This window comes from Nothoprocta perdicaria, unplaced genomic scaffold (assembly GCF_003342845.1).
Source record: "Nothoprocta perdicaria isolate Ctin4 unplaced genomic scaffold, notPer1 scaffold_228, whole genome shotgun sequence".
Classification (NCBI taxonomy): domain Eukaryota; kingdom Metazoa; phylum Chordata; class Aves; order Tinamiformes; family Tinamidae; genus Nothoprocta; species Nothoprocta perdicaria.
The window spans coordinates 538355-562618 of record NW_020455450.1 but is presented as its reverse complement, the minus strand read 5'-3'; the positions used below and the strand labels follow the sequence as shown (position 1 = coordinate 562618).

The following is a 24264-nucleotide window of genomic DNA, read 5'->3' as shown; positions in this document are numbered from 1 at the left end:
GATGCCCTGCAGGTAGCCGAAGCAGTGCGCCGCCGAGACGAGCCAGCGCTCCGAGATCAGCGAGGCGCCGCACACGTGGCCCTGGCCCTTGACGTGCAGGCTCACCTGCCACGGCCACTCGCCCTCGTCCGAGTTCTGCCCGCCCACAATGCGTGACTTCTTGACGTAGGAGCGCAGGCCGCAGTCTAGGAACGGCAACGCTCCGCTCGGGAATTGCAACAGAGCCCATGGCACCCCTCTAAGCCCCCCCAAAAATCCCATGCTCGGGAAGGCGCCCGCCTCACTGGGCTACTCACTGCAGTTGTCCTCATCGGAGCCGTCGGTGCAGTCCTGCTCGCCGTCGCACTCGGGGTTCTGCTTGCTGATGCAGGTCCCGCTGCGGCACTTGTACGTGTAGTCCTTGCAGGCCACCGTGACAGGGGCTGTCACCAAAGCGGGGACAAGGGTCAGCACCGGGGAGGCCGCAGTGCTCGAGCGGCCTCGTCCCCGGGCGCCCGCGCTCACCCCTGCTGCAGGTGCCCTCGTCGCTGCCGTCGCCGCAGTCGTCGCGGCCGTCGCACCTCTGCGCGCCGGCCACGCACTTGCCGTTGTCGCACTTGAAGCTCCCCTCGGGGCAGCCTGCGGACGGGGCGGCCCGTGAGAGGCGGCCGGGAGCGGCGGGCGCGCGCGCGGGGGCGGCCCCACTCACTGCACTGCAGCTCGTCGCTGTTGTCGCCGCAGTCGTTCACGTTGTCGCACACCCAGAACTTGGGCTTGCACCAGCCGTTGTGGCAGCGGAACTGCTGCTCCGTGCACGCTGCCGCCGCGGGGGACACCCAGAGGTCAGCGCAAAGCGGGGGACATCGGGGCTCCCCACCCGAGCAGGAAAAGGGGGGCACTTACTGCAGCCCCGCTCGTCGCTGCCGTCCGTGCAGTCGAGCCAGCCGTCGCAGCGCATGGCGCGGTCGATGCAGCGGCCCGTGTTGCAGGCGAACTTGCCCGGGCAGGCTGAGGAGGAGGAAGAGGAAGAGAGGAACCCTGAGCCATCGCGGCGGCCCCACACCCAGGGGCAGCAGCGCCAGGAGCCCCCCACCCAGTTCTCAGCTCCGTTGCAGAGCCGAGTAAAACGATTCCCCTCCCGTGGGGCTGCAGGTGCCAACTCACGGTCGCTGGAGTCGTAGGACAGGTACTCGGCGGAGAAGCCGGTGTCCGTGTAGGATGCGTCCGAGTGGAAGCGGACCTGCATCCTGCTGCTGCCGCTGGCCACCACGAACTGGGAGAGCTCCCTGCAGTACCTGCAGGGAGGGAGGGCAGCGAGGAGGACGATGGCATCCCCAGCAGCCACCGCCCCGTCCTTTGAGGGCCACCATCACGTCCCTGAGCACCCTGGCCGCCTGCTCGCTGCTCCTCACCTGGTGCCGTTGATGGCCACGTAGTCCTTGGTGCAGGAGCTCATGGGGATGTCCGGCTCCAGCACGAAGAACATGTTGAAACGCACCTTCACATTCTTCTCGGAGGGGACCTGCGCGGGGCAGTGACAGAGTGACTCCGAGGGCGCCGTGTCGGAGTGACCGAGGCGCAGAGAGGGCCCCGGCGCTCACCTCGATGTCCCAGACGCAGTCGGTGGCCGGCGGGTAGTGGGCCGGGTAGTAGGGAGTGGTGAAGGTGCCGCTCTCTCCTCTCAGGCTCCCACCACAGGCTGCAGCACGAGCAGGAAGATGGGAACAGGTTGGGAGCTGAACCTGTTCCCAGGTCTCCAAGGCTTGGAAACGTCCCCATGGAGCCGAACGCAGCTGGAGCTCCCCTGGCCACGGCAGGAGTGGAAAGCAGCCAAGGCCCCCACTCACCTTTCATCTTTGGGAGCTGGAAGAACTCGGCCTTAAAGCCCGGGAACCTCCCCTCCTTGTTGGTGACCAGCGTGACGAGCATGACGTTCTGGGAGGACAAGAAGGTCAGGTTGTAGGAAGGGGCGTAATTCCCGCAGAGCCTGGGAAAAGGACGGGACAAAAACCATTAGAAACAACCGCAGAGAGAGCGACATGAGCCCCATTCCCAGCAGGAATTTCCTCCCTGGCGGAGGAACCTCTCTGCATCCCATGTGATCTCCCAAGGGAGAGGGATGGCCATGACGAGGGGGCCTCACCTCACCATGGCGTCGTGCTCCACGGGGCTCAGCGAGTTGTAGACCTTGACGTAGTCGCTGCCGTCGGCGCACTGCTCCAGGTCGAGCGTGCGGAAGGTCAGGCTGATGACGCGGCCGGCGTCGGCGCGCAGGGCCCAGTAGCAGAGCGCGTGGTTGGGGTAGGGCCTGTTGGGGAAGCCCGGCGTGGCGAAGCTCGTCACCTCCCCTTCCTTGGCGTGCAGGGCGAAAATGCAGCTGTCTGCCCGGGGGAACGGCCAGCAGTTAGCGGGGAGGAGGAGGAGGAGCAGCCCTTCCTCCGAGGGAAGGAGCGGAGGACAGAGGGGCAAGGAGGCCCCTCGAACCGTACGTACTGTCTCGAGCGGAACGAGCAATGGTGGGATCCACAGCTGCAGGAGGAAAGAGAGGTGCTGAGAGGCCTCGGGGGGCGCCGCCGAGGCCCCCCAAGTTCCCCGCAGCACTCACGGAAAGCGACGACCTCCTCGACGCGCAGCGAGGGCTGGCGGAGGCGCGGGCTGAGCCGCTGCACCAGGTTCTGCCGCTCGGCCATGGCCCTGTCGAGCTGCTCCTCGCGGTAGGCGGGCACCACGAACTCCGACCAGTAGTAGGCGATGACGCTGCCTTCGCTGCGCGGGACGCAGCGCGTGAGACCGCGCCACACACGGAGAGCTTCCCGAAAAGCCATTTATAGACAGAGGCCACGGCGAAGGAACAGGGTCAACCATGAACTAAACAAGCTGCAAAAACCCTGGGCAGCGTTTTGTGGACTCTGCTGGGCCACAGCTTCTCCCTGCCCACCCTTCACCACACAGCTCGGGATGGCTACGGAGCTGCACCCAGAGGTCCAGGAAAGAGGGTCTCCATCGGCTGAGCCTCCCGCCATCCTCCTCCTCTGCCCCCGGCCGTGGTCGGTGCCACGCCGCGCTCACCTGAACGCAGTTATGACCGTCTCCTTGTGGTAGGGCCCGATGTCAGGGTGGCTGCCGTAGATCTCCTCCACCTGAAAGGAGTTGGAAGGGTGGCCAAAGGCACCGCGGGAAGCCGGGAAAGTCACCCAAGACCCCCAGCTCTTGCAAACTCCCCCATGGAAAGGACCCTGGGGCTTCTTACCGTGCTCTTCACCTTCTGGGCGAGCGCGGTGAACTCGGGCGAGCTGGAGTTCTCGTAGGCGTCGAGGAAGCCCTGGTTGAGAATCCGCAAGTTGCCGTTGAAAACCTTCCGCACGGGCACGTTCCTGTCTGCAAGGGGACGGCGCTGTCACCCGCTGCCCCACAGCGATGGGGCAGGGTGAGACGGGACCCCAACACTCACATTTGAAGTGCCAAACGAGGAGGCCGGCGCCGAGGGAGGCGAGGAGGAAGAGGGCGAGCGCGACGCCGATGACGACCGCTCGCTTCGGGCCGCGCTTCTCCACCTTCTTGGAGTTCATGGCGGGCAGGAACTCCACGCCTTCCTCCAGCGTGTTCATGTCCTAGGAGAGAGCAGAGCCAGGGAAAGGGCAGCCCAAGAAGTCGCTTCCAAAGGACTTGGACAGGAGCAGCGCCGGGTACCCAAACTGTTCAAACCCAGGCAAGGCCTTCGCTTCCCTTTGCTCCCACCTCCTTTGCTCCCATCTCCAGGAATATCCTCCCTTAAGGAGGGGCCCGGGGCCCTTTGCAGCAGAAAGGGAGGCACCTCACGCCCCATTCACAGGGGACTTTGCAGCCTTGAGCCTCTGCCCCCGCTTAATAAAAGGCCCTCAGGATTAAAGGGGCATTTTAGTCTGCACATTTTCCCTGAACCAAGGAAACTTCACTCAAGGAATTGTGGATTCAAACGTAGCATCGCCTTAAATTCAGCTCCCCATCTTTGCACATTCAGAAGAACCACGTGGCTCCCATGGGTTTCCAGGACATTCAAGACATCCCTGGGCTCAGGCTCCTTCCTTATCCAGCCCAGAAAAGGGAACAATCCGACCGCCAGCACCGCCTGCAGAGCCAGTTTGCAAGAGAAAGGTGCTTTATTTGCCTGACACCTGCACAGGGAAGCAGCCCCGGGGCTGACACGACGTGTTCACTCACAAAGCAACAGCTTTTCCAGCCTTCCCGCCCGGAACTCGGAGATGTGCCGGCGTTTTTCCCAGGAAACAGTATTGGGGAATGCACTGGGCAATGCGTGGTGCCCACAGCTCGGGGCTGCGCCTCCTCTTGCCCCCCTCTTAGAGCTACTGGCTGCGTCTTGGCAAAGGGAAAGCTCCTCCCAGTGCAATGAATGGGATTCGACCAGGAAGGAGGGAACCAAAAGATGGATTTGGGCAAGGAGCAGCCGGGCTCCCTATCCCCTCCGACCGCGCACTTCCAAGCGCCTTTCCCGCATCCCAGGACTCTCCAGGAACCGGTTGCCAGCACAAGGTGACTCAAGGTCTGAGCCTCCCATCCCACTCCAGGAAAAGGCTTCCAATAAACACGAGGAGGTGAAAGAGCCTTCCCGATACTCCCCCCGTGTTAGTCACGGGCTCCGCGACGTCCTCGGGCCCCTCTGGCCTCCGGCCTCACCCGCAACGAGCTCGGGATCTCCCCCTCACGCTCTGTTTTCCTTGCAAGCAGCCAAGGTTTCAGGATCAGGACCAAAGGGAGCAGCTTTCCCCAGCAACAAGTGCCCAGGATGCTGGAAAACACTAGAGGGGAAACTTGGAAAAGGAGCAGGCGCGCACGGATGTACGGAGTGCTTGGGGGTCTCTCTCCTTGGAGCAGATCCTGCGCCTAAAGGAGCTTCCTCAGACACACTATATATTTTTAGACGGGATAATCTGCCCGACTGGACAAACCAGAAGCTGCCCAAGTGACTAATCCCGTCAGCGGGAAAGGCGGCGGGTACCCAGCGGGGTGGGAACTGCCGCGGCACATTCGGAGCTGGAAGCGCCTTGCTGGAAAGCGGGAACGTCCCGCGGCGACGGAGGCCTCCTCGGGATGAAGGTTTCCAGGGCTGCCGCATTGGGGAGCACCAGGACCTTGGGGATATTTGGACCTTCCACGTTGGCATGGCTTGAACTTCTCTTTTCCAAACACTGGCCCGAAACCTCCCGGATTATCCCGAAAACCAACGGCGGCTCCACGAAGATCCCCATGAAAACAACCTCTGAGCAGCCCGAGCTGCAGCTGAACCCCCCGGGACTGTTTCAGAAAGGGATCAGCGGAGGCTCCAGAGAATAAACTCAGAAACTCCCGATAAGAAGAGCAGGGACCGGCCTACTTTGCACGGAAGTTGTGCTCCGAGGTGGGTTGTAAAGCCCTGCAGCGACTCGGCCCGCGTTTTATTTCCCCGCTTCAGTTCCTTATTAAGGGCAATCGGGCTATAAAGCGCCGGCCTCCAACCAAAAAAGGGAATAGGGAGCAGGGACCGGGACACGCAGGCCTAGCCCAGGTCCTCGGCTCCCTTCTCGGCAGCGCCCGCTCACCCCGTGCCCGTCCTGACTCATAGGAGAAACCGAAATCCCTTCTGTTGATGAGAGAAGCGACTAAGTTAATGTTTGCCCAGGCCGGGCCCCGGATCCACCGCTCCGCTTCCGCCGCCGCCGAAACTCGCGCTGTAAAAGTCTTGGTGATTCCCAGCAAGGGGACGGAAATGGGAATTAAACCCACTTCCCATGCCCACCACGCGCAGCCATAAACCACAAACCCATCCCTATGGCACTGCTCTTCCCAAAGACCGGGAATGGGACACTCCGTGGATGTAAACAGCCTGGTCACAACCTTTCTCAGGACACCGAGTCCTGCCCAAACAACCAAATTGTGCCCAGGGAGCTGAGCGGAGCTGGCGGCTCCGCAAAGGGCCCGTTCCCTCGTGGGCCGGGCCAGAACCTTTGGCTCCCGGCGCTCCCTGTGTTCCCGGGGAGCCGCAGGGAGCGATGCTTTGTTTGCAGAGCAAAGGTCCCACGCGGCGGTGGCCGCCGGCTCGCGACGCTTCCTGATTCCTTTGGCAGGAACAGCGGGAAAACCGGCGCGAGCAGCGGCCGCTTCCTTGGGATTCGCTCCCAAATCCCCGCGCAGCTTCGGCACGGGGAGGACAGGACGGCGTCGGGCGCAGGCAAGCTCCGCCAAGACACCGTCACCCACAACGTCCCCCGGCTGTTCCTTGGTTGTTCTTCAGCCGCTCCCGTCACCTCCCGCCCAACAAGCCCGCGCTTAAGCTCGACTTAAACCCGCGGGGCGCTGCTCACCTCGGCGCGGGCGCTGAACTTCATGCCGGCGGCGCCGCCGCGCTCCATGGCGAGCGGCCGCTGCGGCCGCGCTGCCCGGCGCCCGCTGGCCTTCGCGCCGCCTCCCGGCTCCTCCTCCTCCTCCTCTTCCCGCAGGTGCGGGCGGCCGGAAACACCCCGTTTCGCCTCCCCCCCGGCGGCCGCCGCCGGCACCTTTCGCTCGAGGAACCCGAGGCCGCAAGGAGCGGCCGCAGGTGACAGCGACAGCAAAACGTCACCGCGGCACCAGGCTGCGCTCCATAAAGCGGGCCCTGCTGCCGGGCTTAATCCCCCCGCACCGGGACTACCCAGCCCTGAAACACTTTGTTTCCACTCTTCTGTCTTCACATTTCACCCCCCAAAACCAGCAAAACCGCATCAGTGTTTCTACTGAAATTCGCTATTAGGACATTTAGTGTTTTCGCCAAAGCAGAAGTTGCCCCTCGGTTCCTGTGCGGCAGGAAGACGTTTGCAAATCGCACCGCGCAGAGCCAAACCCTCGGGCTCCGCGGGCTGGGAGAAAGGGGGGGACAATCTCGCACCCCAAAACCTTTCTTTTTACGGGAGAAACCATTCAGGCTGCTGCCCCTTCCCACGTCATTCCCGAGGGGCACGGGAATGCAATCACAGCCGGGAAAGGAGCAGTACAAGTGGCAGCCTAAAACACCACCTCGCTGGGAGGCAGCTGTTTCGGAGCCCCAAATAAACGAGAACATTCCTGTTTCTTAGCTCTAAAGCCCCGATTTACGCAGCGCCCGTGCTGCAGCGATGACTAAGTCCCCGTGGTAGCTCAAGGCCCCCTTTTTCTGGGCCCAGAGGCAGCTCGTGGAAGCTGCAATTCTCCACAGATAGCAGCGTCACGTGCCCTGCAGTGACAGAGCCTCGCACGGTCCCTCACTTGAGAGCAAAGGATGCCCAGCTACTGCAGAGGAGTGTGATAAAAGCGCGAAGATAAAGAACTCACCCACGGGCAGTGGCTGTAATCAGCAACGCCAAACGGCGCCGGCTCTTGTCGCCTGGGTGGGTTCATGGCAGCGGAGCTGCCGCCTGTTCCTGCTCCGCTTGTCCCTCGGTGTCAGCGTGGCCGCGGGACCGCGACAGCGGCACGCCGGGGCTCCGCGCACCTTGGGGAGGAAGGAGATCGCTCCCTTCAGGCTCCATTTCCCCTCGGGCAGCCAAGTCCTGCTCTGTCCCCACCGCAGTCAAGTCGCAGGAACGAAATCGGGGCGAATTCCACCCAAAGAGGAGTCCCGAGGGAGGCAGGGAAAGGCCACGCAGGGAGCGGAGGTGCAGAAAGCAGCTGCTTACACAAGGAGCGCGCGCAGGCTGCCTGTCGGCAGGAATGTCTTCCCACAGAGGCCGTTCCCGGGAATTCTAGCTCTGCAAAGGAGCGCCCGCCATCCCCAGGGCCACCACGGGCTGGAGTCACCCGCTCGGCGACAAAGCGGTTTCTTCGCCGACTCTAGCGCGCCCTAAAGATTCCCAAAATTCAAATTTCTCTGGCACTGCCCTCCCACCCAGATTCCTGGCCCCGAAACCGCCCCGGTGTCTGCAGCTAAAAGGCACAATCCGGTCTGGCAACTTCGGAGCTGAAAAGATCGAGAGGGAGATAAAGCTCCCCGGGGTGTCCTGTTACTACACATTCCAGGGAGTAAATAAAAGGCTGATTCACTGGGAGGAGAGGAAAACGTCATCCGAAGCGCTGCGGTTTCCACCTGAACTGGTAACCCCTGGTGAGCGGAGGGTGGTGAATGCGAAAATCTTCCAGCTCTGGGGCCTCAGGCAAGGTATCCGGGCTCTCCACCTGTAACACCAAGGGAATTATTGACCTGCCTTTCTCTTCCTAATCCAGAGCACTAGGAGATTCCTTGTAGGCTCTGTGTCCCTAGGACTCTGTGATTTGGGGGGCTTTTCACGAGCTCCTGCAAGCAGCAGCTCTTGCGGGCGCCCTGAATCAGCAGCCTTTGCCAAAGGGCCCCAGAGCGGCCGGGCTGGTTTCTGGCACGGGCTATTTTGCAACGCCGTTGTTCTTGGGCACACCCAGGTTTCAAAGGGAGGTCAGGCCCCGTCTGCTTAGCAAGCCAGGCTTAGTGACTTACCCAGGGCAAAGATGCAGGCGCCACCTCCGAGCTGCCCCTTTGTTTCTCTGCCCTTTATTGCAGAGAGGTGGAGCTGGGCTCCGCTCTCCTGGTCGCGGGGATGAGCTTTGCACTAACAAAAATACAAAGTTCAAGTCAAGCGATGACGTTAGCTCGAGTGAGAGCAAAACCCACAAGCCACGCAGCTCTCACTGGTTACTCCTCTCATTTTCCTCTCATTTCCCTCACTTTTGGGAGGCATGTAGCTTTATTTTTTGGAGTTGTTGCACAGTTCAGCCCCTGTGGTCTTTCTCACTACCAACTGCCTGTTTTTGCAGCCATCCCTCTAGTGGGGCATGGTGAGAATGCAGCTGCCACCGCATGACGTGAACTAATGCATCATCCTGCTCCACCAAATCCCGAAAAACGGGTCCAAATCCAGCTGAATTGTAGCAGGCTCCGTGTTGGGCACCTCGGGCCCATGTACGCTGCCCTAATCAGATCGCAAATGACCTTAAAAATCAGGGGCAGAGGATTGCGAATCAAAGAGTTCCCTCACTCTTGGCATGTGTCAAAACCTATCAGTAGCTTTATTTTTATTGCAAACACACACAAAAAGAGCACAAAAAATGGCCTTAATCTTATAGCAACGCGGCCTGAATTGGCCTTTCTTTTTCTGCTGGTTCTGCTGCAAATTCCAGCCAGCCCAGGAGATGCTACAGCCTTGCAGGCTGCTGAAATCCGAGCAAAAGCCTAAGCAGGGATTCAATCCAGCTTTAATGCAACCAACCCTGATCTTTCCTGGCAAAAAATGGTAAAATTTGAGTGCATGGATGTGGTCAGTGAAAACGGCTTGGACCACTTAAAAATACCAGGCCAATACATGGATTGGTGCAGGGTTGAATTTCCACCTCTTTGAACACCATCGCTTTTTGACACTGAGAACTTTTTCAAGAACATCATATAGAAATGAAGAGCTCTGAAGGTTGTGCCCTCCTAGGCTTTACTTGTGCCCTGCTAGGCTTTACTTGGTACATCTTGGATTCCTGTGGTCTTTGTAGTAAAATTCAAGTTTCCGCATCCTGACATGTTTGGAACAGGAATGCAGACAATTTGGGGGCTTTCGGCTGCCAGCACCATGCAGAGATCACCATAAAACTGGCAAAAATGGCAAGTGGTTCATTGCAATAACAGCCTTCCTCTTTTATTGCCAGCCCTACGGGTGCTTTCTGCAGAGCAGGCCAAGTGGGAAGTGGCATTTCAGCAAGAAACCACAGTGCAAGGCACTCACCCAGCTCCAAACAGCACCTCCACCTTCTCCAGGGCCTCGCCAGCTCCTCAGGTAGCACTAGGTTTGGCTCTGGGAATTGCAACCTGGCGGACAGCGAGAATAAGTAACACCACAAGGCCTAGCAAGTTTGTTTGGTGAACACTTCTAGGGCCTCAGGCTGAACAAATTGGTTCTAAAAACTTCTTACCTGGGATTTACCCAGGTAAGTTTTACCCAGGTAGGTTTTTAGGTCTCCTCTTACCTGTGGTTTACACCAGTTTTTAGGCCTCCAAGTGTTGGTACGTCAAGATCAACCCACCTTTAAAGTAAAATTGCATTTGCAACTGGAAGGGAATCGGGCCTCCTCTAAAAGCTGGGATTTCCCAGCATTGCAGCACGTGGGCATTTCTGTTGGCCTGGTGTGAAAGCCAGCACCAGAGATTGTTTTAAAGGCAAAATGTTTAAGCCATTTTGGCAAAATTCAAACCAAAATTCAAATCACAGGAGCTCTCTCAGCTGTCAGGCTCATTCCTCCAATTTTCCTCAGAACAAAGCCCATTTTTTTTTTTAAAAAAGAAAATATTTAGGAGTTTCACCTTGCAAAGCAACATGGACAAATCTATAAGCCCCTGACAAGCCAGACAATCATTGCACACAAAACTCCAGGCAGCAGAAAAGAGCAGAGAGATGGTGGGCAGATTTTTAAGGCTTTCTGCACTTTTATTCTTTTCCTAGTCCAACATCTCTTCTCATTCAAAGAATGGCTTCCAGGTCACGTCAGAACAGCAACAGATTTGTCTCCGGTTATGTGCAAAATTCAAACAATTTACATGGAAAATAAAATTCCAAAGAGAAGAATCAAACTAAAGGCCGGGCTAAAACATTTCCTCTGTCCAAATCCTCAGGTGTATTTGAAATCACAGTCCATTTTTTTTTTTATAAAACAAGCTACAATCTTTGCCTGATAAAAAGGTAGTTGAAGAAAACTAAAGGAAGAAGTTTCCGGGGAACATTCTCCTTTTCCTTTCCAATATACTCCACTTGTTGACACACTTGTTTGTGCACATAAAGATTTTGTTTTTCCTCCAGTTCTCACCCTTTCCCATGGTGGCTACTATTTTTTTCCATACAAAATGCCCTGCTGAGGGATTCTTCCTGCCTTTAAGCATAACAAAGGCTGACAAACGTGTGACATGGAAGTGGGATCTGTCTCCCACATGGAGAGATGGGGAAGAGAGATTTAAAAAAAAAAAAAAAAAGTCTATAAATAGTGAAGTGAATGGGTTAGGAGAGCTACTTCCAGGCTATGTTACAAACTCGGGTGTCCAAGTCTAAGTCACTTGAAGTCTTGACAATTAGGCTCCAGGAGGAGGTATCTTCATTGTGCCCCTGAAGAGCCAAAGAATTGCCCCTTCTCCAAGCAAGTCTCACTGGTTAAGGAAGACCCAAGATTACCTGCTTGGTCTACAACCCAAAACGCACAGAAATGACAAGTGGCTTTTGGAAAAAAGCCATTTGCATGGGAAGAGAACAAAGGAGGAAGACGTTTCTTACACCATCAGTGCCACAAGACTTGGCTTTACACACTGGGACCAAAACCATCTTGGTTTGGTAAGCCCAGCTGATTTCTACCTAGACATCACAAAGCTGCCTCCAGACACGCGTGCTGCTTTTGGCACGTGCTGCGTTTCAGTCCAATCCCTTGCTCTGGTGCCAACGGAATCAGGGATGCCCCTGGATCTGCTTCCAAGCCGGTGCTCATAGCTGGTCTTGGGTTTGCTTTGGAGATGGAGCGGTCGTCACGACCACCGTGGAGACTGCTTTAGTGGTGCCAGACACTGTTCCCTGCTGCAGATGGGAGGCCGGGACTGTTTGAATCCGCACCTGTTGGGAAGAAAAAGAGAAAAAAAAATCAACTCAGGCCAAGAAGGACCTCACGACACTTTGCACTTGCATCCTGCTCTTGCACCAGTTGCATCATGACAAACTTCAGTTATATGAACAAGACCAAGCAGCAAAATACATCAAAAATAGGCTCTGGCACAAGATCAGTGCCTCTGTTGCTCACACATTGGCGAGACATCCCAAGATCCGGAGACACAGATGTACAACAAGGAGCTGTAACTTCTCCCAGAAATGCAGACCTGCACATCCCAAAGGAGAGAGTACCAAAAAAAGCCAAGTGTACAACAAGAATCCTTTAATCTGTCAGCAACATTGCCAGGCAGGATTTGGGGTTTGACATTCACTAAAAAAAAGCATTTCCAAACCTACCGGGATGCTAGGAAGGTAAAGGAGGTGAAACACTGCAGATGCTCCATGTATTTTTTATGGAACCTCCTGCACCAAGTGTGAAGTCCTCACGGAGATGTTAAGTAAAGCAAAATGATAGAATCCTTTTAGGTTTTTACCTGCGTGGCCTGGCCTTGCTGCTGCAGCTGCTGCAGTTGCTGGGCGGTCAGGAAACTCACTGGCTTGTTCCCAGCGATCAGTTTTGTCCCTGCAGGCATCGTAGTCAGGATGATATTTCGACCCAAGCCACTGATGCTACGGGAAGAGAACCATGGAAAAGGTCAGGGAAGAGCAGAGCAGGCCACAGCTCCCATGTCCTGTTCCATAAGACAACCTGCTTTGAGATAAATGCATTAATTTGAGGTTCATCTATACAAAATGCTTTCCTGGGTCTGCTTAAACACTTCTTCAGGTGTTAATAGATTAAAATTACTAATTCATTCATGATTTTAAGGGTTTTTTTGCTTAACAATAATGAAGGTTACAAAAAAGTATTTGTTGACTGTTCTCACGCCAGGAGACAATTCTTTTATCCCATGAATGAAACACTAGCTCTGAGCTGTGCACATCACTGCATCAGCCTCATCAGCCCTGAGCACTTCCCAAGGAAGGCAAAAAATAGCAGGGAACACAGTGTTCTGCCTGGAAGATGCAACCAAGGGAGGCACAGCCAGAATTCGTGGAAGAGGAAACAAAAAGACTTCAACACCTGAATGCCAGCAGGATTAGCATGGATGCAGCCAATGCTGAGCTCCATTCTTGAATAGAGAGAGAGTGTCTCAGATTACAATTATTTCTAGCTTTGTCATCAGGTTAATTCTTGCTCAAACCCACAGAATTCCTCTATTTTCAAGCAGAGACTATTTTTGACTGCAGCGTATCCCAAGAACCGTCTCAGGTTCTCTCAGCTCCGAGAGAGCTGAAAGACATGAAATTAATTTAATTTCTTGCCATCAATGGCCCTATAAACAGACTCGGGGCACTTCCATACCCTGGTCTCTAAAACCTGATTTATCACAGGCCTCCCAGAGCCCGGTTTTATGCAAAGTACTCACTTGGCCCCCAGGTTGCCCTTGATGATGGGGGCAGTGACGACGCTCTTGCCTTTCACGGGCTGGCTGATCACCGACAGCGGCACCGTGATCCGCGCCGGCAGCTTCCCCTAGAGGAGGTGAAGAGGGGATGAGGAGCAGAAAAAAACACCCTGACAACATGCAATTACGGTGCAATTTGGGTGAGTTTTGCCTGTTTTTGGTTTTAGGAGTGGTTTTTATCCTACTACAATAATGTCCGTTCACGCGCTCAGCTTTCAAGATACGGTGCTGTCAACTTTAGCCATTAAAATGGTCTTAAATTTGGGAATTCAACTCAAAATGTTCCAACAAGCAGCCAGCCCATGCAGTCCTGCTACCACCACAAGGGGAAGCTCTTTCAAGGGTGCAGGGCAAGCTGCTTAACTGCAGGAGGGAGGAGTTTACATAAGTGAAGTTTATTTTATTTTCTATTACTCTCAGCAGGTGCTAAGGGAAGGCAAAAGCTGCCCTGGTCATTCAGCATTTCACCACAATTCCAACACAATGAGGTGAGTTGGATTCCAACACGATAAGGGTTGGATTTTAGAGCCTTTACAATAAGTGGAGCCTGGAATTATAAGCCTTTAACATTCACCTCCCTTTGTCCGCTCCCTCCAGAAGCAGCTTAGCGTTACTTACAGCCTGCGACGTGGACACCACCGCGGTGCTCACGGGCACCTGCCGCACGGCGCTGGCTCCGGGGCCCAACGTTATGGGGGTGCCGGCGGCGGCCGAGGCCACGGCCACCGCTTTGGAGGCGGCGGGCAGCGAGCCCGCGGCGCTGGCCACGCCAGCCACGCTCCCAGCCGAGGAAGCGGGCGCCTGCTTGGCGTGCGTGGCCACGGCGATGGCCTGCCCGGCCTTGGGGGGCATCACCCCCAGCCCCTGCACGATGCGGATGGTGGCGGCCGCCTTGGCCTCGCTGGCTGCCGCCGTGGGGGCCGCTTTGCTCTTCTGCTCCGCCACCGTCATGCCCAGGGCGGGCATCAGCCTGAAGGCTGAGCTCGGGGGCTCGGCGGGCTTTAAGTCGGGAGTCACTTTGACCATGGTGCTCCCCGGCGCGCTGGAAGCGGCCGCGCTGGTTTTGGCCGGAGAGTCGGCGGGCTGGACGGCGCTGGAGGTCACGTGCAACGTGGCAGAGAGGCCCTTGCTGCTGGCGCCGCTGCCCGCCGCCGCCGTGAACAGGTCCTGCGTGAGCTTCACGGTGGTGACCTGCGATTTGGCCAGCGTGGCCATCATGTCCGGCGTGATGCGCAGCACTGTCTGGCCCTTGGCGTCCGTGGTGATGGAGGAGGGCGGCAGGCGCAGCACGTCCTTGCCCTGGATCCGAAAATTGGTGGCTGTGAGGGGGATACCGCTTCCCGGCTGGGCCTTCATGCCGAGCTGCCCTGTAATAGCCACCTGCAAGAGATGAGAGGCAACTCTAGCAAACCCGAGCACAGGACAACCAGAAACAAAACCAACCTCCCCAGAGGAGCTGAATCAAGTCACACGGCTCCCTCCAACTTGCCTGATTTTTAAATATTCGCCTGTCAAAAGCAGGGAACAGCCACGACACCGAGCGAGTCCCCGCGCTCCCCCCTCACCTGCTTGATGATGTTCTGGCCAGCCACGTTCTGGATGACAGTGGGAGAGGAGGTGCTTGGAGCAGAGCTGCCCGGAGAGCTGGTTACCGGTTTCACAGCAGCACTGGGAGCTGCGGACAGCCCTGCCACGGCGATGCCCGCCTGCCCCGGCACGGAGGCTGCCGCTCTCTGCACCTGCACGGGGCTGCTTTGAGCTTTCACTGGCAAGGTCATCACAGCCTGCAGCAAGACACGAGGGCAGCTTAGGGACAGCCTAAAGCAGCACTAACAGATTGACTCTCATTCTTTTCATGCCATGTCTTAAAGTTCTACGGATGTTTTCGGCTGTTACATTATACTAGCAGCATCACAGAAATAAAAGGGGAGCAAAATGGGGATCCCTGAGTATTATGCCCAACTGTTTCCAGGCTCCTGTCCTGCAGCTAACTGCATGTTCCAAGGAGGCAGAAAAGCCCCGTTCACCACTTGGACACCACTGCGGAGCCCCACAGGACAGACCGGCGAGCTGCTCCGCTGCTTCCCTCACCTGAGGCAGCACTTTGGTTTGCGAGGCCGTGGCCGGGACGCGGATCTGAGGCGTGGACGTGGGCGGCTGCTGCTGCTGGGTGACCACGGGCGCCTGCGGAGCCGCAGCGGGGAGGCCGCTCGGGGCCGTCACCACTCGCACCTGGGGCAGGCCCGAGGGTGGCGCCGCGGGCGCCTGCGCCGGGGAGCCCTGCGGCGCCGGCAGCAACGTGCCCAGCTGCGGCACGGCGGGGGAGGACACCAGCAGGACGCTGCGGAGGGGAGAAGGATGTTGGAGGCGAGCGAGGCAGCGCGAGAGGTTCCCGAGAGAGACACACGGCAGGTGAGCAGACCTTTGGCTGGGTTTCGCGGGCTCCGGCGCGGCGCTGGGGCCGCCCTTGCTGACCACGGCCACGGGCGGCGGGGAGATGGGGGTGGCGGGCAAGGCCGGCGCCGTCGGCGTCACGGGCGTCACCGGCGTTGGCGGCAGGCTGGAGTCGCTGAGGCTCAGCTGGCCGGGCTCCGCGCTGCTGCTAGGCAGGGCTTTTGCTGAGCTCTCCTTGCTGCTCGACTTCTGCAAAGGAGCCACGTAAAGCAGGGGGGCTGCTGCTAGAAGCAGAACTTGTGCCCTTCCCTCTCCTAACAGTCCTAACACTCGCCTCCACATGCACACAAGTAACTGATAACTCAAATAGGAGGTACATTTTATCCACTAGAGATGCAGAGCTTATGGATTAATTTAAATTAAGCCCCTATCTCATTCCCAATCCTAAAGCCACCTAGGAAAACCTGTGCAAACAACCTTACCATTTTCGCTGGAGGTTTGGGCTTTTGCTGTAGAGCTTTCTTGGCCTTTGCTGCAGCAGCTTGAGCCTGGTGAATCCGTTCTGCAAACATAAATTGCTAAGTTACAGTTCCTGAACTGAGCACAGGCAAAGTGAGTTAAGAGAGCGGCCATCCAACACTGTAAACTCCCTGTAAAATCTAACAAAATCTAATCTCATAGTCCAAACTGACACATTACAATGTAGGACTGGACTTAGCTGATGGTCTAACCTTAGCCAACTGCCTGCAGAAAGAAAAAAGCTGGACTGATAAAGAGCTTTATAAACATCTTTGCTTTGGAAAAGCCAGAATTGGGCAGTATCAGCAAGGCAGCCTTACCAAACTCTTCCTCACTCCTGTCCCGGTGCAGGTAGATCCACAGCTTGCGGCCAATATCGTACTTCACACAAGGGTCTTTCTCATAATGCAGACGGTCCAAAGCGCCACTGACAACAGTATTAACCTGGAAATTGAGAATTCACGGGGTTACAGGATGCCTCAACTTCAGCTGGCCAAAGCTCATGACCAGGAAAGTCAATCCTATTTGGCACAAAACTTGCCAATTTTGCTAGCAATGTTCATCTGAGCAAGGGTGGACTGGCCTTAAAGAGCAGATGTTGCAGCAGAAGGTGCTGCTCACCTATTCAGATTAAATGGAATTTCAGCCAGCGCTGGTGTCTGAGAACTGACAGTTTTCTCAGTCTAAACTAAGAGCTGCTGCATGACATGGTATTAATTACGTGGCTTTTTTGGCTGCTTTTCCATCATCCAGAGTTCAGGAAAGCTGCAGCTCACCAGAATGACATAAATAACAACCCTCCTTTGCAAGTACAGGGAGTATAAGAGTTACTAAGGCAGTGAATACTCTCTGGATCTGCACAGTGTATTTTAGGAGTGTCTGCCGGAGGCAAGAGGTGACATCCAGCTCACCTGAGCACTGGTGACATCGGGGGCTAGGAACTGGGAGTCTTTCAGCAGCTCACAGATCTCAGCACGGGTTCCTTCTCCGTTAGGAAGGCGAGCAGCAGCATCACGAACTGCAACAGAGAAATCAGAGCTTTAAATTCTCTAATTTTATCCAAATTCTTCAGTTTCTGTGTGCTTTAGCCTCACTCTTACCAAGGGACAAGATGGTGACATACGCTGGTCGGTCTGAGCGCAGGAGAGAATGCTCTCGGGCTTTGTTTAGTGAGGTTTCCTTGTCAAACACCCCCTTCACAGGCCCAACCACCGACTCGAAGCCGTGCATCCGGAAGGTGAAAGCCTTGTGGGGCTGGCTGTAACGGTACCGCTCCTGTGTGGGCAAACAAGAGGGACACAACTCAGCAGGAAACGCGGAGAAAAGTCCTCAAGCTCGGGCTGCACGAGCCATGAAGAGACAGAGCATTTACACTGTGATATACTACACCACCATATAAATAAATCGCTACTATTATTAAGACAAAAAACACTGATATGCCTACTTGGAAGCTGAAGACATTTGTTATTTTTGCATTAAGCTAAGTTTCCAGAGAGCACTCAGCTGACTCCGTTTAGGTGCCAGAAGTGTTACAACACGTGAGTCTAAAATTGAGAAGATTCTCCTCTTACCTGCTCCTGAAAAACACGTTTCTCTTCTCCAGTGCTAGGTCGGACTACATAGTCAGTCCTTCTGAAACAAAGATCATCATCAGTTCTGTGCAACACCAGCACAACCACAATTCCAAGGGATATCCCAAGGAATTAGCCCTCTTGCCCTTTCTGCAACTTTTTGTCACACCAAAGAAGGAATTCTAAAGAATACTTCAATTTTGAGTAGCTAAATGTTCAAAGCCAGAGGTGCAGGAACCATACTCCTTAGCTACAAGTTTTCAATTGATGGTATCTACTTACACCCTGGGAATTGGTGTTGTGGCATCTGAGCTGTCTTCATTCTCCTATCAAAAAAAAAAACCCCAGGGATAAGTCAATATTCAATATTACTCGAGTTCTGTGCTACTAAAAGGTGATTCTTCTGACTCACCTTGAAGAAAGTCTGGTCTTTGGTCTCCAGCCAGAGCTGGAAAAGCGCTGCCAATTCCTTCTCGTGATCATGGCAAGAACCTAATCACAATGTGACCAAAAATCACAATAAAACAGAAAGTTTTGCCTACTGCCTAATGCTCCTAGCTTTGAAGGGTGTGCAAAAACATGGTTGGATCAGTAACAGGAAGAAATAAAGCCTAGTGCCTTTGCTCAGTTAGTCTCTCTGTTCTTTGCTGACAATTACAGTGCTGAAGCTAAACACATTATTGCACAAGTAGGAGAGAAAGGTCCTAACTAATGAAATAACCATTTTCTGCTTGGCTCTCCGGGCTGCAGCGAGCTGAAATGGGAAGGCCTGGAGAAAACAGCCAAGCTTTGCTATAGCAGAAATCCCAGAAAAGCTGAACTTACTCACCAAGCAATTTCCACTGCTGAGTTTTTTCCCTGAATTCAACAAAAGGGGAGAAGCTGGAAGGAACATCTGCAACGAAAGACACACATTTCCTAGACATCAGATACTGGTGCATCCTCAAACCCCTACTGTTACGTTACAAGCCGCTCAGTTAGACTTGCAGTGACAGGTAAAACATTCCAAGTGATTCTATAAGTGCATCTCTAAACGTACACTTCCCAAAAAGGAGGTGAGCATCTCAGAGCAACAGAGGTAGAAAAGACGAGAGCAGGATAAAGAGTCTTTCATCTACAAGCTGTCAGATGAGATCCTTTTCAAGCACTGAAGCAACAGAAATTGTTACTGTACAGTGAGAATTCTTGGCCTCCTGTGACTTGAGATTTACAGTATTCACCAGCAAAAAATATTACAATCTTTCCTGTTTCCTCCTTTAAAGCTCCCAGCTAAAGCAAATGAGAATCACAGAATAATTTGGGCTGAAAGCATCCTCTGGAGCATGGCTAGTCCAACCGCTAGGGCCAACTTCAGGTTTCCATATTGCCCAGAACCTCATCTAGCTGATTTTGATCATCTCCAAACACAACCACAACCTCCTGGCCCCAAGAAAAGAAAAAGTCTCTTCTCTTTTCAAGCACAGGCTCATAGACAGGAGAAAATGACAGTGTGACAGCCCTAACAGTGTCTGTCCTTGGAGTTAACATTTAAACCAGCACCGATCAGAAATGAGAATTATTTTTAGCTCTCTTACCTCTGCTGTCTCCTGTCAAGTACTGCAAGGCAGGCAGAACCAATTCAGACCAGTTGGGGGCAAAGGAGAACCAGTTATTCAGTGTGCTGGCAGGAGAAGATTGCCAATCTAGAACTTTATCCTCAAGCTGAAGAGAAAAAGAGAAAAAAAAAAAAAAGAGCCCTATTACAAATATCATAATTTGAACTGTGAATGTTTTAATAGAAAAAGAAAACAGAATGGCTAAACACATCAAGGGAAAATAAATATATGTATGCACGCATAGAAAAAAAATTCTATTTCAAGTCATCATAAGACTTTATTTCAGATAATTGACATTGATATCCCACAATATCATTGGCTCTAATATATATAATATAGGTAACCATAACCTATGAGAATGGCTATGGAAAGAGGTATTTACAATCTGAATTGACTCACTTTTGGAAATATGTTAAAAACAGAATGTGGAACACACTTCCTAAGTGCTGTAACGGGGGTTAATTTCTAATCTATGTTTATATCATTTATAGCAGAATATTTCCAGAGAAAATCTATTCCCCGGTTCTCCCTTCTGCGAAGCTTCCTGTAAGATACGTGGGTGCTTCCTTACCACAGAGAGACTAGCAGGTCCTTCCAGATACAAAATCTCCAAAAGAAGGTAAAAGAAGCTGGAAGATATTTCATTCACTCCAAGGCACGGCTTCATGTCTTCAAGAGGTCTGCAGAGGAAAGAAAACACAAGTAAATTTTCCTGATTAAATATTTACCTTCATACATAGAGATGAACACTGCAGGTTTTATACATCCCACATTTTGGATGTATCCATTCAAAAACGTGCACAATTACAGGGGGCCACTGTCTCTCTGGCTCAAATAGGAAATTCCTCTACAAAGCACTTACTCCTCTTTGACAGACGACAGAGGGATGGGAGAAGGACCCTGAGACATTGGTGGGATCCCATCCATGTTGCTTAGGGAGTCGGCCAAATCTTCCACCTCGGATTTAATCATTTTCAGTTTCTTTTTCTTCTTGTCTTCCTTTTCTTTCACCTTTTTCTTCAGGGTGGCGAGGTCAAATAAGGCTTTAGATGCAATAAAGGGTAAGAAAAACTATGAGAAACCATCTTACTGGATTTTAATACGTGTAAACTAACTATAAATCTAAACCTATTTTCAGAAACATATTGACTGCACTCATTCACCACTGGATTCCACTCCTGTAGTTACTTATATGAGCCCTTTTCTTCCTCACTGTCCCCATTTTGATAGGAAAACTTATCTATACATCAAAACAAACCACCGACCTGTCAAGGAACCTTTCCTGCCAGCGTTTACACGAGTCATAATGTCATCAAGCGTCAGGTCGGCTGTCATTAGATCTGGGTGGTCCTACAGTGACAAGAAATGAAAAACAGGAAAGCAAAAGGGTAAAGACAGCAACAAGGATACAGCAGATAACTAAATAGTTGCCCCAAACTTAGCCATGGTTGGTTTGTAAAGCTATTTACTATAAGCAGAGAAACCTCTTTATTCTGGCATCTAAGCTTTTGTTTAAACACTTTATGCAAAAAAGACATATGCATCCTCTTATAATTAAATATGGCTATGATTAACAGTGGAATGGCAGGCAGATACGAAAACAGCCAAAACGCCCTTCACAACAAACAAATAAAAGAGCAAAATTCCAGTCCAAACCCTCTGATTTCTCGGTATCTTACCGGCTGACGTTTTCGTTTCTCGTGGTGCTTCTTCAACATCATCCTCAAGTCGCTTTCCCCAAGTTCTATCTTATCTGCAACGAAAAAAGTTCCCAGATTATTTGCACGTTTTCCCACGATGTTACTTTAGGCTTCCGGGTGTTTTGGAGATGGTTATTTCAGATGAAAACTTGCAGCTTTTCCTATCTGATTTCTCAGAGTCCAAAGGGAATCATCACCCCTCAAATCTTTATTTCCCCCCTACTTTGGCTCTCACCTGCTGTCTTCATGTCCATAGTGGATAACGTGGGGATCACTCGCAGCGGAACTGCTGGACTTGGACAACGAGCCGGAGAACTTGGAAACCAGGAGCTCAGATCTCAATAAAGAAAGAAACAAGTTTCTGTGAAAGCACCTCCAAAGTGAGTTAATTCTCTCTCTTCACACTCATCAGAGCGCACCCAGTGGAACTGGAGCCCCATTTCCACCCTTCTATCAAAGGCACTGTCCTCCTATCAAAAATTCAGCTCTCCCCATGGTCATTCCAAACCTTTAGTGCTCTCTAGAGCATTACCTTCTTCATCAGAAGACAAGGTAGTGTCTCCACACTCCTCTTTCACCTCCCTCAGGATCTTCAAGTAGCGCCGGTGGGTCCGCCGGTCCCGTTCCTCCGTGTCACACACCGGTGAGAAGCGCCTTTTCTTCAGGGCCATCTCAGGCCCTCCTCTCCTGGCTAAATCCAGCAAGTACTGCAAGAAAAGACGGGTAGGAGTTCAAAAGGACTAATTGATTTTAAAACCAAAGGAATCTTAGAAAGGATTTCTACACCTTCCTCTGCGTTTACAACATCTCAGCGGGGTTCAACTGTGATGTTTTTGCACCAAAGATATAACAGTAACATAGTAATCCAGCTTCTTTTGAGGAAAGCTTTTCATCCCTTGGGATAACAAAGAAAATATCTTCCCGTTCACTTCTCTGCTCATTTTTCCTTAAACCTGCAAGGGGTTTTATAAAAGACAGGCAGGCTTTCTTCTTCATCTGTACATCTCATACACTTGAATGTCTAAGCTTAATAAAAAGAGTAAGTAGAAAAAATGAAGAATTTCAAAGCCTGAAGTTTGATATACGTCTTTATGAATATGAAAAACGTTGAAGTGATCTTATGGAGGCCACTGACAAGTCAGGCATGGAGCATTTATTAAAATGGATAACTCTAAGAATTGTGAATGCACAAATACCAAGACATTTGCAAAAAAAACACCCTTGTTGCAAAGAAAGCATCAGAGAATGCAGGACTGCACCCTGCAGACACTCACATTGCGGGACGCCAGGATCTGCTTGAGCAGGCGGTAGAAGTACTGCTGCTGAGAGCTCAGGTAGCGCTTGTACTGGGACTTGAAGCACAGCTGCCTGTATTTGACCACCTCAGGATTAAAGTGTCCATCTGGAAGGCAAAAAGGGGGTTAAAATTGTTCTAGTTTTCGTCAGCTCAAAGTGAAAAAGATGACTCTGAGAATATGCTGGACATATGATGGCCACTGACCCCGAAAAAGCTTCTGCGCGATGTGCAGTGGGTTTCCGAAGCGGAAGTTCTCCCCGCTGAACAGCGCGGAGATGAGTTTGTTCTGATGCTCTCGGTTGTTTTCCGGGAAGCGCGGCAGGAATTTCTTGAGGTGCTCCTGCTGGGCATCTGTCAGCACCTCCTGCCACGTAGACAAGCTAACAACTTCGAAAAAGATCTCAGGCTAAAGAAAGCACAAAACAGGAGGGATGAAACTGCATCCAGCAGCTTTAACAGGGATTCTTCTAGTGAAAAAAAATGGAAAGGAGTGCAATACAGAGAGGAAAGGGAAGGAAATGAAGGTTAATGCTGCTCAACTCACGTCCTCCAGCAGGTCCTCGGGCAGGCTGACCCTGGTGCCACCCAGCATGCAGTCCTCCATGATCCGGGTGCCGTTCCCCTCCATTCCCAGCTCCAGCGGGTCGGTCAGCATGTGATCCAGCGAGTCCATCTCTGCGCCCGCCGCCCTCCCTACGCGCCCGAAGCAGAAGCCACGTGAGCCCAAGCTTGCAGGTCCCCGATGCGGGCGCGCTCTGGAAAAACCACGCTGTAGGAAACACGCGGGATGGAGCGTTAAGCACAAATCAATTCTGCTGCAAAGGGCCCTGCGCGGCAGGTTTAGTTTCTATGGGAGAATGAGATGGATTGACGGATTGCACACCCAAGGAAAGCTTTTCGAGACAAGGCACCCTGTGCACAGAAACGCAACGTTTCCTAGCAGCCCAGTGCCCCCTCTAACTTTGCTCCTCACCCTCAGGAGCTGTTTCAGCACGGAATACCCTGGAAAAGCGCCAACGTTTACGTTTTCCAAGGGTTTGCGACTGCAAAACCACACGTAGGGCCAAGGCAGCCCTGCGGAGACCGCTCCGCTCCCCAGGGCGGCCGCGGCCTCCGCGTTCCCCGCCTCTCCGCAGGGCCCCAAGCGCCCCGGGGCCGGGTCCCCGCGCCAGCAACCGCCTCGGGGGCGGCTGCAGCCGCAACGGAGCGCGCGAGGCCTCCGCTCCGCGCGGCCCGGGCCGGCACCAGCCTCCCCCCCGCTCCTCTATCCCCGTCCCGACCGTTACCGGCTCCCGGCGCGACCGTTAACGGCCGTTGGGCCGCGGGGGGGGGGTGGGAAGGAGCCGGTGCGCGGCGCCCACCCCCCCGCACCGGAAGTGGGGGGAGGCCGCGCCTGCGCACGGGGGGCGGCGCCTGCGCACTGCGCAGCGCGGGGGAGGCCGGGAAGGGCCCTGAGGTAACGCCGAGGAAACGCTTTTATTCCCTTTTTTTTCGGTGTTATGACGCGATCCTACCTTAAAATTAGCCGAAACGGTGGCGCCCGCAGCATAAAGCAACACAAAGTGCATATATTTTTTTTTAAAAAAAAGGAAGAAAAGGTTTATTCTTATTTTTACACGTGGCAGGTCGCACAAGACTATGCACACTATGACAGTCACCGCATGGACAAGGAACAGACACAGTTAAATAACAGGAGAAGGGGAGGGGGAGGCAGGGACACCAGCTTTCCAGCCCCTTTTCCCAGGAAAAGCCAGGATCCAGGACCCGACAGACCTTGCACCGACCTTGAGGAGCCCCCAGGGACCCCAGGCAGGTGTTGGAGACAGATCTTTGGGAATATTGACAAAAAAAAGCAACGAACAAAAAGGAAAATTCATCTTCTGCACTGCAGAAGTCTGAGGAAGAAAAAAATAAAAATGTCCTGTTTTCCCTTCCTTTTGTAAAAGCAGGCATGGTGCTTCCTTGCTACCCACCACGGCCTTTTCTCCTGCCTGTGGCTGCCAGCTGGTTATTCCCGCATGGATGTCCATGATACTCGATTCCCACGGCGGGATGGCTGCGTTGGAGTCGAGCAGGGGGCTCTTGCACAAGGTTTCGCCATGGTCTTTGCCCAGGAGCT

General features: G+C 53.5%; 2 protein-coding genes across 2 annotated transcripts in view; both read right to left on the bottom strand.

The window, feature by feature from the left end:
* The window catches only part of ST14 (suppression of tumorigenicity 14), an 8313-nt gene extending 971 nt beyond the window's left edge, over nt 1-7342 (bottom strand). The window contains exons 1-16 of the mRNA XM_026039308.1: nt 7300-7342; nt 3431-3590; nt 3230-3357; nt 3049-3119; nt 2585-2745; nt 2473-2508; nt 2123-2360; nt 1827-1966; nt 1581-1678; nt 1392-1501; nt 1144-1274; nt 883-987; nt 689-796; nt 505-618; nt 297-422; nt 2-185 (exon numbers count right to left, since the gene is read on the bottom strand). Of these exons, the coding sequence (XP_025895093.1) occupies nt 2-185; nt 297-422; nt 505-618; nt 689-796; nt 883-987; nt 1144-1274; nt 1392-1501; nt 1581-1678; nt 1827-1966; nt 2123-2360; nt 2473-2508; nt 2585-2745; nt 3049-3119; nt 3230-3357; nt 3431-3587 (1907 nt within the window). The 5' untranslated portion in view covers nt 3588-3590; nt 7300-7342. The remainder of the gene's footprint in view (nt 1; nt 186-296; nt 423-504; nt 619-688; nt 797-882; nt 988-1143; nt 1275-1391; nt 1502-1580; nt 1679-1826; nt 1967-2122; nt 2361-2472; nt 2509-2584; nt 2746-3048; nt 3120-3229; nt 3358-3430; nt 3591-7299) is intronic.
* Nucleotides 7343-10432: 3090 nt separating this feature from the next.
* On the bottom strand, nt 10433-22865 carry NFRKB (nuclear factor related to kappaB binding protein). The gene is made up of 25 exons (XM_026039312.1): nt 22690-22865; nt 22350-22551; nt 22123-22250; nt 21381-21555; nt 21084-21185; nt 20828-20901; nt 20414-20498; nt 20011-20191; nt 19720-19828; nt 19128-19254; nt 18383-18448; nt 17966-18045; nt 17836-17879; nt 17554-17614; nt 17083-17257; nt 16894-17000; nt 16303-16426; nt 15946-16025; nt 15492-15712; nt 15161-15410; nt 14635-14853; nt 13688-14449; nt 13031-13137; nt 12095-12230; nt 10433-11567 (listed from the first exon to the last, which is right to left on the bottom strand). The coding sequence occupies exons 1-25, from the start codon at nt 22816-22818 to the stop codon at nt 11442-11444; spliced, it is 3870 nt and encodes a 1289-aa protein (XP_025895097.1). The 5' UTR covers nt 22819-22865; the 3' UTR covers nt 10433-11441.
* Nucleotides 22866-24264: the final 1399 nt, after the last annotated feature.